The sequence below is a fragment of the Trichechus manatus genome, unplaced genomic scaffold (genome assembly GCF_000243295.1).
Source record: "Trichechus manatus latirostris isolate Lorelei unplaced genomic scaffold, TriManLat1.0 scaffold00094, whole genome shotgun sequence".
NCBI lineage: Eukaryota > Metazoa > Chordata > Mammalia > Sirenia > Trichechidae > Trichechus > Trichechus manatus.
Genome location: NW_004444030.1, coordinates 2,975,162 through 2,988,685, shown reverse-complemented (window position 1 = coordinate 2,988,685; position 13,524 = coordinate 2,975,162). Strand labels below are relative to the sequence as shown.

At 36.8% G+C, this 13,524-nt stretch overlaps 1 protein-coding gene across 6 annotated transcripts in view; it reads left to right on the top strand.

Moving 5' to 3' along the window:
• Window positions 1-13,524, top strand: part of CWF19L2 (CWF19 like cell cycle control factor 2) — a 163,445-nt gene that overhangs the window by 114,870 nt on the left and 35,051 nt on the right. For all 6 annotated transcript variants that reach the window (XM_004382469.2, XM_023736940.1, XM_023736941.1 and 3 more), the window contains one exon: window positions 12,623-12,835. In XM_004382469.2, the coding sequence (XP_004382526.1) occupies window positions 12,623-12,835 (213 nt within the window). The remainder of the gene's footprint in view (window positions 1-12,622; window positions 12,836-13,524) is intronic.

Here is a 13,524-nt window from a genome sequence, read left to right as displayed (position 1 = left end):
TTGAGAAGGTATCTCATGCTAAATATGAACTTGATTATATTTGAATAATGGCAGTATTTTTTAATGTTTCTATATTTTTCATTTATTCTTAATATGTTTTACATAATTAATGAAAGAGGGTGTAATTAAAAATATCTTGAAAAAGAAGGTATGCTTATCTGTTTTCATACTGTATATATATGCATTTATCTTAGAATGTGAATGACAGTGTATTTATTATGATTGTCTAGAAGATAATAGGTAAATAGTGATGTCTTTTTGTTGAAAAACCTGGCTTATGCTAGATTAAATAACTTTTCTACATTCCCACAGCTAATGAGTTACAAAAGCCGGTACCAAGAGTCTCAACTGTTACACCCAGTCTAGCTTTTTTCATTAAATAGTACCGCCTTTCAAATGACTCATGTTATTAATAGATAATTGTTGATTGTTGAGTATAGTTAATTGTCGTTGGACAGTTTTCATGTGTCATTTGTTGGTATTTGGGAATGATCAGTTGTGTGTGCTTTGCTCTTTCTTAAAATACATTCTATTGACTCCAACATTCTTTAAATATAAACTCTTCCATTTAAAATTTAAGACGTCAGTGTTTCCTTGGCAACATAAACTCAGGCACATCTTCATGAGATCTGTGTACATCTTTCCTCATTAATTTTGTTAGCATTCTGAGCAGTAATTTTATACTTTTTTTGTACTGATAGAACATTAAAAAGGGGCTGGAAGGGTGGGATGCAAGAGAAGAACGGTAAGGGAGACAAAAAAGTCTCAAAGTAATTAGTTTTGCCTTATATTTTAAGAAAACAGGATGCTTTTATCGTTTAATAAAATATCGTTTAATAAAATTTAATACAATTATTTCTGTTGATAGTTCTCTTTTTTGTGTGTGACACTTAAGATTTGATAACAGTTTTCGATGGAACTAGTCTTTTAAATTCACATTATACATTTCCAAAAGGAGCCCTGGTGGCTCAGTGGTTAAAGCACTCAGCCGCTAACCATAAGGTTGGTGGTTCGAACCTACCAGACACTTCACAGGAAAAAGATGTGGTAGTCTGTTGCCGTAAAGATTTACAGCCTTGGAAACCCTATAGGGTTGCTATGAGTTGGAATCAACTTGATGGCAGTGGGTTTGGTTTGGGTTGTGTGTTTCCATAATAATACACTACAACTTAAATCCTTTTTAAAAAATTTTCGGTCAAGTATAATAAAATTTACAATTATTGAGAGATTGTTATACCTTTTTTTAAAGGTATGATTAGAAGAGGGTAAGGCATATTGAAACTGCCAACTCATTGCTACATCCTTTGGTTATTTCAATTCTCCTTTTAGCCATTCCTATTCTCATAGACTTCATAGATACGGGATGACGTTACCGTTGGAAAAAGCTAATTCAAGAGTATGAAAGCATATGTTTTCCTGTGACGTCTTCTGAGGGGAATTTGAAATTTGGGTGTCATGAAATGATAAAAGTGATATTTTGTTTTTACATGGAAATGAATAAAATGAATTTTTAGTTTATTAATTTTCAAAAAAATACAAGCCTAAATCCAGTTCAGGCTGCTTAATGAAATAGTTTTTGTTTTTCTGAGCCTCACTTGGTGGTGGGGCTAGTGGGAAGAGGTGGGAACACGAGAAAATTAGTTAACATTCTTTAGTTCAGTTTCCAGTTCTTGACTGTGGTGGGATTTTATGAGGACTGTTGGGCAGTTCTCTCAGATTTTGATCTATTAAGTTTAATTATTAACAACTGTATATCCTGGTTCAGTAGTTTAACTATCCTTTCTCCTTTTTAAAAATAGACTTCAAAATTTCATGAAATTTATATTTCATCAACTAATTCAGCTTTTTCCAGTGAATCTCAGAGTTTGGGATTTGAAGACTAGTTTTACAATTTTGATAAAAATTTTGATTTAAAAACAATTGCCAGAAAACTTGAAATGCTTTTTTAAGAAGTAGACTGCAGTATATTTTTCTTCATTGGTAATCCGTATTTAATAATATAGTTATAATTTAATATATTTTGTTGCAGACCATTGTTTCTATATAACAACACTTAAAAAAAGCCTTCAATTTTCAGAGAGTCTTTTATTTAAGGATCTGATTGTCTGATTTGTAAAAAGATGCTGGTTAGCTAGTTCCTGTATTTCAGGGGTTTTTTTTCTCCTTTTTCACTCAGCTGTGAAAATGAAGAAACAAATTACCTTTCATGGTTAGAGGAGATTAATATTTTTGTATGCTTAGTGTTTAGGCTATTAATTCAGTAACTTTTTCATTTCCAGAGTTCAACTTGGAAATTATTTAGTATTGATTAAACAGGATATTAGTAATACTTTAACTCATCAATTCAGGTAGACAGTATCATTAGTGAGTACAAAAGAACTTTCTTTGCTGCAGTAATGTAATTAGAATCTCTCTGGAACAGAGTTTCTCAACCCCTGCACTATTGACATTTTGGGCTGGCTAGTTCTTTGTTGTGGGAAGACTGCGCTGTGTATTAACCAGTTGGCAGGAAGTCGATTCTGACTCATAGCAACCCTGTAGCACAGAGTTGAACTGCCCCATGAGGTTTCCAAGGAGCAGCTGGTGGATTCAAACTCTCGACCTTTTGGTTTAGCAGTCATGCCCTTAACCACTGCACCACCAGGGCCCTGTCCAGAGCATTATAGAATGTTTGTTAGCATCCCTGACCTCTACTCAGTAGGTGCCAGTAGTATCACCCTCAGCCCCAGTTGTGACAAAAAAATGTCTCCAGACATTGCCAAATATCCTTTGGGTGTAAAATTGCTCCCAGTTGAGAATTGCTGTTCTAGAAGAATTTGGGAGAGAATAATAATAGTACTAACAACCACTACCATTTTTTGAGGACTTGCTCTATGTCAGGCTCTATACATATATCAGTGCTTGTAATTATCTGGCAGCATCGGTACATAAAAAAACCAAACCAAACCCACTGCCGTTGAGTTGATTCCGACTCATAGGGACTCTATAGAACAGAATAGAACTGCTCCCATAGGGCTTCCAAGTGTGTAATCTTTATGGAAGCAGACTACCATATCTTTATCCTGAAGAGCAGCTGTTGGATTCAAACCACTGACCTTTTGGTTAGCTGCCAAGTGCTTTAATCACTGCATCACCAGGACTCCCATAGATGTATAGCTCCATTTAATAAACAAAAACTGGTGCTCAGTGATGATATGCAGTAACTTGCCCATGGTCACATATCCCTTTCTCAAACCTGGTTCCTTTCCAGTGACCTGGGTCAGAAAATTAGGAGTCATCCTCTCCCCTCATTCTTGCATCAAATCTGTCACCAATCTTGTCCTCCCCCCAGCCCTTAATCAGTATACTTCTCTTTATTCCCATCGCTATCACACTCTCCAGGCTACCATCATTTCTTACCTTGTCTATGAAAGTGCCTCCCAACTGATTTCCTGGCATTTCTTATCTTCTTCTAATTCTTTCTTTACTGTATCTCACTGAAGCCAGAGTAACTTTTTTCAAAATGTGTATCTGATCATGTTAGCCCCTAAAAACATTTCAAATGGCATTTGGATGCTATTAGGTCAAAGACCATATTCTTTTTTTTTTTTTTTTTTTCAGTTTCGTTATTGTCTTAAATCTCTACAGACAGTGCACCCCCTGGTCTGAACCCAGCGCAAACCACTCCCACCACTTCTTTTGATATGCTACTGGGTAGAGGCATAATAAGAGACAGAGACAAAGTGAGAATCCCAGAACAGCCAAGGTCTATGGCAGAAGTGAAAAATATGCAGGGAACAGGCAGGTGATGTAAATGATGTTAGGAAAATCATCTGCTAGAAACAGAATTAACCTTTTGTTTTTTCTGAGCTCTGATGTCACCAAGTAATAATTTACTATATAGGCATACCATTGGAGATTATATTTTAAATATGAAAATTTAAAACCAATGGAAATGTGTTTAAGTTTGTCTTTTGTAGTTTTTTACTCCTTTCATGTAGAATTAAACATCTTCTCTTCAGCCCTAAGATGTCAGTGTCAAACTCTTATATTTCTTAAAGACCATATTCTTCAACATGGCCTAAGGAGACCTTGAATGGTCTGGTCCCTGCCCCTCCAGCTTCATCTTGAATCATCATGCTTTCTTTTGCTTCCTCTGCTGCAGCCACACTAGCTTTAATTCAGTTCCTCAAATGTGCTGTCCTCTTGCCACAGGCTCTTTGCATGTGCTGTTTCTATTCCTCTCTGCCACCTTTACCCCTTCCATCTAGTTAATTTTTCCTTTTCATACAGATTTCACCTTTATCATTACTCTCTCAGGAAAGCTTTTCTTTACCTCTGTGATTGGGTTTATTTGCCTCTTAGGATCTCAGATTGCCACACAGCTCTAACATGACAGTTCTTTGAGCAATCCTTTAGCTAACTGTCTTTCCCAGTATTCTATCAGTTTCATAACATTGGAATAACATCTGCTTTTGCTCACCATTGTATCCTAGCTATCTAGCATAGTCATTGACATATGACAACATTCAGTAAATATTTGTCTAGGGTCACATTTTTGAGCTTTGAAGTTGAGTGCGTGGAACTCCAAAAACCCCTTTTCATTACTATACTAAATTGTTTAGAAAATTCAGATTTTTTGTTATTCTCATTAATGTTGTTTTTTTTTTTTAATTTTGCAACAATGATATTTAAAAAACCAACACAATCTTTCATCTCTTTATCATTATCATTTTGTTTGTTTTGTTTTGTCCCAGTACCCCTTAAGAGGCTTGCTTGGGTGTTTGGCAAAGATCAAAAGGACCAGTGGTACATGATTTAACAGGAGAACAATTTTTGGCAACAGAGTATGTCAACTGAGAGGATACTATAGTAGGATATGTTTCATTTAAGAGTTTTCTTTCAGTTTAAGTTTAAACTTAAAGGTTATTTGATAATCAGTAGGCAGGGTATCAAAGGACTGTTGACTTGGTTGAATACTTATTTGGTAGTTATATGAATAACAGAAATATACAGATGTCTTTTTAGCCATTTCAAAAAGTTAATACTTGAAAGTTAGCATTCTTTTTAATAAACTAGGTGATAGTGATACTGGTTCTTTATGAACTATGGGACTTTTAATTATTTGTAAAAGAGCTAGGTAAATAATTTGCATTGTGTGACTGCGTAAGATGAAGACCAGTGCCACAGTTTTAATTACGTTCTCTTGATATGCTGTTATTTACTCTTTGTCTTAACCATGTTGGCTTTAGTTCCACTTTGAAAAATAATTCCTCGTTAGAATTTTAGTCTTTAAGTTTTTATAATCTTAAATTAATTTTGAAAAGGTATGAATCAGTTTCCTTATTTTCTTCCTGTAATAAATTATTGTGACTATTTTAGCCTCATGATAATGCAATATGCACATGGGAATTGGTAGTAAAAGAGAAGTTCAAACTAGCCAAGTTGACAAAGTGACCATAGCCTACTCCTTGTTACCTTGGCACATCACCTTAAACTATATTTAATCTCCAAACAAAATAACAAAGTCATACTTCTACCTAACATGATGCAGGTATCCCACACACAACCAAAAACATACTAAAGCTTTCCCAGAATAGAACATAAAATCCTTAAAACAAAACAAAACAAAAAAAAAACAACTTCTCCTAGCTGATTCACACTCCCCTTTTGATATTCTGTAACTTAAATACTGAGGTATAAAGTTAACTACTACTAATATATTTTATGTTAGACTGTAAGGGGATGAAAGAGGGAGAGAAAACAAATTTTTGGCTAATATATATGTATATTTGTATACATATTCATAATAAAATTTGGGAGAGATACTCATAACTAGTGTTAATGTCTGCAGCTGGTCATGTGGTATTTATAACTGATATTTTTAACTACTTTCCTCTACCAATTCCATATTCCCTTTACCCTCAGCAGCACCTTAGCTGGTCATAGTTTGTTGCTTGGTGAAGTGATCGAAACCTTTACTCTGAAGATCTGGGCTTTTTATTAGCAGTCCTACCTCAATTGAGTTTTTGTAGGTTTCCATTAACTTTAATCATCTGCCATGGGAGGACTAAGAGGTGCCTTAGAGAATCTCCTACATTCCAGACATACTTCTCCTTATCGTCATTGTGTAGTAGCAAACACAGTTTGCCCTTGATAGTCAGGACCAATCACCCTATCCATACAGTAAACCACCCCCCATCCCCCAGCCATTACAGTAACCCCCTTGGGATTCAATGGAATGAGAAGCCAAAATGGCCAGGTGGCCATCTCAACCTGATTTCAATAACTCATTGTTGTGTCCTTTGGTGGAAATATTTCTTTCTTTGGAACTAACACCTCTATACCAATAGAGCCTACAGTCACAGGCATGGGAAGCAAAATTTTGCTAGTGTATTACTCCCATTTTTATCCCTTGTTTCCTGGATCTGTGATTCCTGACAGTGAGAGAAATAGCACCATATTTTGGATGCTGATTTAGAGTTACATACTGCATCTTGCAGGACATTGCCACAGCCCCATGAGGTGTTGTCACCTAGCCAACACTTGTGATTGAGTATTCAAAAGGCTACTTTACTGTTCTATCCAGCCAGCTGTCTCAAGATGATAGGGAACATGATAAGAACAGTGAATTCTACAAACATGAACGCATTGCCATACTTCACTTGCTGTGAAATCTTTTCCTCCATCAGAAGCAATGTGTGGAATACCATGACAGTAGAAGACATTCTCTAAGTTTACAGCTGGTAGTTTTGGCAGAAGCATTGTATCAAGGAAGGCAAATTCATATTCAGAGTGTCTATTCCAGTAGAAACAAAACACTGCCCCTTCCATGATGGAAGTGGTCCCGTGTACTCAACCTGCCACCAGGTAGCTGGCTGATCCCCTCAGGGAATGGTGCCATGTCAGGAACTCAGTATTGACCTCTGCTGTTGACAGAGTGAGCATTCAGCAGTGTCTTTAGCCAAGTTGGCCTTGGTGAGTGGAAGTCCATGTTGCAGAGCTCATGCATAACTTCCATCCCTGCATGAGCACTTTGTGCATAAGCTCACTGGGGGCTGTGGTAGGAGTGGCTGGTGGCACACACATTTTCACATGGGACGCAAGTATCTTTGCACTCTGTGCCAATTTGGAGAGTTCTGTTCACTTACCTTATCCCTAGATCTCCTTGCCACCAGTTCTCTAATTGTGTTCTTTCCAAGTCCCTGACTGTCCAGCCAAACCATTAGCCACAGTCCATGAATCAGTGTAGAAATGTATCTCTGAACAGCAAGGTGTACTGCTCATAGTTCTGCCTACTGAAAGGATCTCCTTTCACCACTGTCCTTCAGGCCATCCCTGAGTGGGGATTGTAGAGCTGCAGCTGTCCATTTTTGAACGGTGCCTTTGTGTCATACAGAACCATCTCTTTATTAAAAAAATTAATGTAGAGCTTATATTTCAATACTTATAGCCCTTTTTTTTTTTTTGAGATCTAGGATCCAGTCAGTGTTTATGCATTACAGTTGGTTATTATGTCTCTACAAAGTTAGGGAGTTCCCAAGACCACCCTCATTCTGGCATCAGTTGTAAGCTCAGCAGTCCCCAAGACCACCTTCAGGTTTGATAATTTGCATCATTCTCCCCTTACTATTTCCTATCCTTTTCTTCCTAATTCTCTTTCATTCATCTCCTTTGTTTTAATTCTTATAACCACTTTACCACAGTTTCAGATTTATTTGGAAAACAGATTTTCAAGTTTTAAGATTTATGCTGCACCATCTTGGACTTATACAAAATCATCAACTTTCTTTGGGATTCTATCTAAAGGAGTAAGAGGCGTGTTTTCATGCCCCTGTTCTCTTTCCTTACCTCTTTTCCTCCAGCAGTTTTGTTCACTTTTCCCCTCTTTAACTTAATACATCTTCCATTATCTGTTAACAGTCTAACCATTAAAATAATGTTGATTATTCTTGTCTATAGTGAGGAAGGTGGGCTGAAGGTCAAAGAAGAGGTAAATTAAACTATAATCGTTTTGATCTACATCTACATCTACACATAGGCTGGTAATGACCTACTAAACTGAATGACTCTCCCTACAGATTTAGATTTTTGGATCAAACCCTGAAGAGAAGATAATAGGAAAAATGCAAATAAATTAGAAGCTGTCAGAGGAGAGAATGATAGTTCTTGTTCTTGGGTATATGAAAACCATATTTCAGTTGTGTTGGAGAGTCATTCAGGTCTAACTGGCAATACTGTGTACCGTATTTGCAGCCCTGATGGTGCACTGGTTAAGAGCTTGGCTGCTAACCAAAAGGTTGGCAGTTTGAATCCAGTGGCCATTCCTTGGGAGCCCTATTGGGCAATTCTTCTCTGTCCTGTAGGGTTGCTGTGAGTTGGAATCGACTTGATAGCAACGGGTTTTTTGTGCCATATTTAATTCAAACACTGTAAAAAATCAGACAAGTTCAGCAACATCCAGGGAATATAGATCCTGTCCTCCGTGTCCATTTGATTTGAATTGAATGTATTCCCTAATATTTATGAACTGATTGCGTTGGCAATGGGCTATATCATAGGAAGACATGGTTTTTTATATACAAGTGCATATACTACTCCTGATACAGTTTAGATAGGATAAATACCTGTTAGCTATCTATGATAAGTACCTTAACTTGATTGGGTGTGTTTATTCTAGATGAAGTTTAAATTTTCTTCTCTCTGTTCTACTTCATAGACTATATTTAAAATATACCCTTTCAATATTTTGAAGATGGGTTTCTTAAGGGATGCCACGTGCATTTCAGTTTATTGTAAGACAGACCTGGCTTTGGTTCCTGGTTGTCTCTCTTAATAGCCATGTGATTTTGATTAAGTTACTCAGTCTCTCAGAACCTTGTTTTTTTCTTTTAATCTATCAAGTGATAATAACAATTACTGTTTTGTAGAGATATTTGGATTATAGAGTAGTACTTTAGATTTCTAGTAATACCTTACACATAGTTGGTCACTATTACCGTGAAAATGATAAGCGATCAGTTCTGACGTTTTTCAAAATATAATGAATTATGGTTGAGGTAAAGGTCTCAAGTTAAAATAATGTTTAAGATAGAGACTTTCATTTATTCTTTTTTAATTTTTTCCCATACAAAAATTTATACATTGTTATGTGACTCTGATTGCTCTCCCCATACTGTGACAGCACATTCCTCCTTTCCACCCCTGATTCCCCAAGTCCGTTCACCCAGCTCCTAACCCTCTCTACCTTCCCATCTCACCTCCGGACAGAAGCTGCCCATTTAGTCTCTTGTATCTACTTGAGCTAAAAGGCACACTCCTCACGAGTATCCCTTTATGTCCCACAGTCCAGTCCAATCCTTGTCTGAAGAGTTGGCCTCAGAAATTGTTTTAGTTCTGGGCTGATAGAGATTCTGGGGTTCCTCCAGTCTCAGACCGTTAAGTCTGGTCTTCTTACTAGAATTTGAGTTCTGCACCCCACCTTTCTCCTGCTCCATCTAGGACTCTTTGTTGTGTTCCCTGTCCGGGCGGTCATTGGTGGTAGCCGGGCACCATCTAGTTCTTCCGGTCTCAGGCTGATGAAGTCTCTGGTTTATGTGGCCCTTTCTGTGTCTTGTGCTAATACTTTCCTTGTGTCTTTGGTATTCTTCATTCTCCTTTACTCCAGGTGGTTGGGACCAATTGATGCATCTTAGATAGCCACTTGCAAGCTTTTAAGATCCCAGACACCACTCACCAAAGTAGGATGCAGAACATTTTCTTAATAAACTTTGTTATGCCAGTTGACCTAGATGTCCCCTGAAAGCATGGTCCCCAGACCCTTACCCCTGCTACTCTGTCCCTCAAAGTGTTTGATTGTATTCAGGAAACTTCTTAGCTTTGGTTTGGTCCGGTTGTGCTGACTTCCCCTGTAGTGTGTGCTGTCTTCCCTTCACCTAAGATAATTCTTATCTACTATCTAGTTAGTAAATAGAGCCTTTCATTTAAATAGACAAACCTGAAACAATAGAGAGGTATGCAGTGATTAATACGGAGAAAAGGTGGAAGACAAAGAAGCGAGTGTTCTATAAGAAATGCCTTACTAATAATCTTTTTACCTGATTCTCTCAAGAATGACATTTTAGAAAATTTCTTCTGCTTAAATTGGGTTTCCTGTGTTGTTCTTCTGGTTTCTTAAGGTGGAAACTGATATCACTGATTTGAAACCTTTCTTGCTTTCTCACATAGGTGTTTAGTCTATAAATTTCCCTCTTAAGTATGGCTTTAGCAGCATCCCACAAATTTTCATATGTTGTGTTTTTGTTTTATTTTAGTTTAAAATACTTTCTAATTTTTTTTTTTTAAATTTCATCTTAATCCATGGGTTGTTTAGAAGTGTGTTATTTAGTTTCTACTTGGAAATTTTCCAGAGATGTTCTCATAACAATTTCTAGTTGAATTCCATTTATATTATGAATACAAACTTTATGTAACTTGAATCCTTTTACATTTATTGAAACTTGTTTTATGACTCAGAATGTGGTCTGTCTTGGTGAATATTCCATGTGCACTTGAGAAGAAGGTGTATTCTACTGTTGTGTGTTTGAGTGTTCTATTTGTATATTCATTTTCTGTCTGCTTCTATCCATTAGTGAGAGAGGGGTGTTTAAATCTCTGACTACAATTGTGGATTTGTCTGTTTCTCCTAGAAATTCTATCAATTTTTGCTTCATGTATTTTGAAATTGTTATTAGGTGCATAAACTTTTAGGATTGTTATGTCCTCTTGATGGTATGACTCCTTTATCATTATGAACAGGCACTTCACCAAAGAAGTGTTGTCATCATGAGATTGATGGAGGTACAAATATACATTGGAGAGATTGGAAGCTCTAGGTGGTAACAACTAAATCAAGCCTGGTATTGAAAAATGAGTAGGTGTGGAAAGGCAAAAGTGAGGACAGAATTGAGAAAACAGCAGTATGTACAAAGTCTGAAGGTAACAGTGCTTTTAGGGGCTGAAAATAGGGTGACTAGACCATGGAGATTGAGTATGAGTGTGATAATACGTATCTGGAGAGGGCATCAAAGCCAGATTACGAAGAGACTTGTAATGACAATGGTGGCTCACATTTACTGAGTCCTTACTGTGTGCTAGGTATGCATTGTGAGGATCAAGTGATATAACCCCATTGTAAAATGAGGAAATAGGAATAGAGAGGGCCCCCAAAAAAACCCATTGCCGTACAATCGATTTCAACTCATAGTGACCCTATACTACAGAGTAGAACTGCCCCCATAGGGTTTCCAGGGAGCAGCTGGTGGATTCGAACTGCTGACCTTTTGGTTAGAACTCAAGCTGTTAACCACTGAGCCACCAGGGCTCCTGAGAGGGCACAGAGAGATTAAATAACTTGCCCCATAAGCAGTTAATGGCAAAATAGAATTTGACCCTGGTCAACAAAAATCCTTATAACTGATGAATAAGCAACATCATGATAAATAGAGAAAATATCAAGGATTTCATTTTATTTGGATTCACAATCATTGCCCATGGAAACAGCAGTCAAGAAACCAGACGATATATTGCATTCAGCAAATCTGCTGCAAAAGACTAGGGTTAGCCTGACCCAAGCTGTGATATTTTTAATCACCTTATATGCATGCGAAAGCTGGACAATGAATAAGGAAGACTGAAAAAGAATTGATGGCTTGAAATTATGATGTTGGCGAAAAATATTGAATGTACCGTGGAGTGCCAGAAGAATGAACAAATCTGTTTTGGGAGAAGTACAGCCAGAATGCTCCTAGGATGGCAAGACTTCACGTACTTTGAACATGTTATCAGGAGGGACCAGTCCATGGAGAAGGACGTCATGCTTGGTAAAGTAGAGGATCAGCGAAAAAGAGGAAGACCCTCAGTGAGATGGATTGACACGGGGGCTGTAACAATGACGTAAAACATAGCAACAATTGTGAGGATGGTACAGGACCAGGCAGTATTTCAGCATTCTGTTGTATGTATGGTTGCTTTGAGTTGGAACCAACTCGATGGCACCTAACAACAACAACAACATTCTGGATGTAGAACCCAAGCTTTTAACTTTTCTACGTTTCCATGTCTGTGATTTGGTACGCCAAACTTGAGTTTGAACTTGATCCAGTGGACGACATAGAGCTCTTTGAAGATTTTAAGCAGAGACATGAATAAAATAAGTAAATAAAATTTGTGTTTTGTGTTTTAAAAACATCAGTCTTTTCATAATGTATGTTGAGGGAGGTGTGGGGAAGGCACCCAGAGGTATAATTGAAAAATGTTTTATGTTCCATATAGGGTGTATATTAATTTTCAAAGTGAGAATAGTTGCTTAACTGCTCTGTAGTTCAGTTTCCTTGTCTGTGAAATGGAATTGATAACGGTCCCTGCCTCATAGGAATATAAAACAGTAAATTGCATATAGTAAATGCTCAGTGAACTTTAGCTGTGATGATGATGATGATGATGATGATGGATTGATTAGCCCTTGAAGGTCAAAACTTAAATTTCAATTTTCTTTCATTTTAACATAAGGGTTTCTCATAGAACTTAGAAATATGACTTTAGGATGCTACAGGACAATAAAATCTTAACCACTGCCTTCTTAGCCTATTTTATTTTTTTCTAGTTTATGGGAAAAACCGATGGAGACTATTACACTCTGGATGACATGTTTGTTTCCAAAGCAGCTGAGAGAGAAAGTCTTGGTGAAGAGGAAGAGAACCAGAGGAAAAAAGCTATTGCTGAGCACCAGAGTCTTGCTGCACAAATGGAAAAATGTCTCTATTGTTTTGATAGCTCTCAATTTCCCAAGCACCTTATTGTTGCAATAGGTGTTAAGGTAAGAAATACAACATTTATTCACCTAAGGAAAAGATTCTTAGTATATATAGATTTTCCGTTTTCTTCATGCTCTTAAAAGATTCCTGAGGAATCTGTCTTCTCTTATCTATTTGGTTTTCTAGTTTTCATGATTTTTAGAATCTTCCTTAGAATATCATTATTTAAATGACATGAAGCTCACATCTTGGTGTGATTCTACTCTTTAGAGAAGCAGCATTGGGTAGTGGTTAAGGCCATGGACTTCAGAGCCAGATACCTGGATTCATATTCTGGCTCTGCCATTTATCAGCTGTGTGACCTTATTTTCATGATTAACACTTTTTCAACGTTAAAATTACCTCAGCAATTTTAGACTTCAGACTCAGTCTAAAGTAGCTTTTGCTTCTTCTCTTACTCTCTTATAGAATCCTGTTTTATTCTTCATAGAATGTCTCATAGTTTAAAGAATTTTATTTTATTTTCTTTGATTTACTTGTTTATTAGATGTCTCTCCTGATATCGGTGATTTTAATCCCTAACTTCTCCCTAGACATTATCTGTACTCTTTGCCTGCTTAATTTTCTTGATACCCCTTATCGCCATCTGACATACTACACATTTTACTTGTTTATTTGTCTTTCTTAACCACTTTTGGGCAGAGATTTTATATACATATATATATATATATATATATACATATATATATAT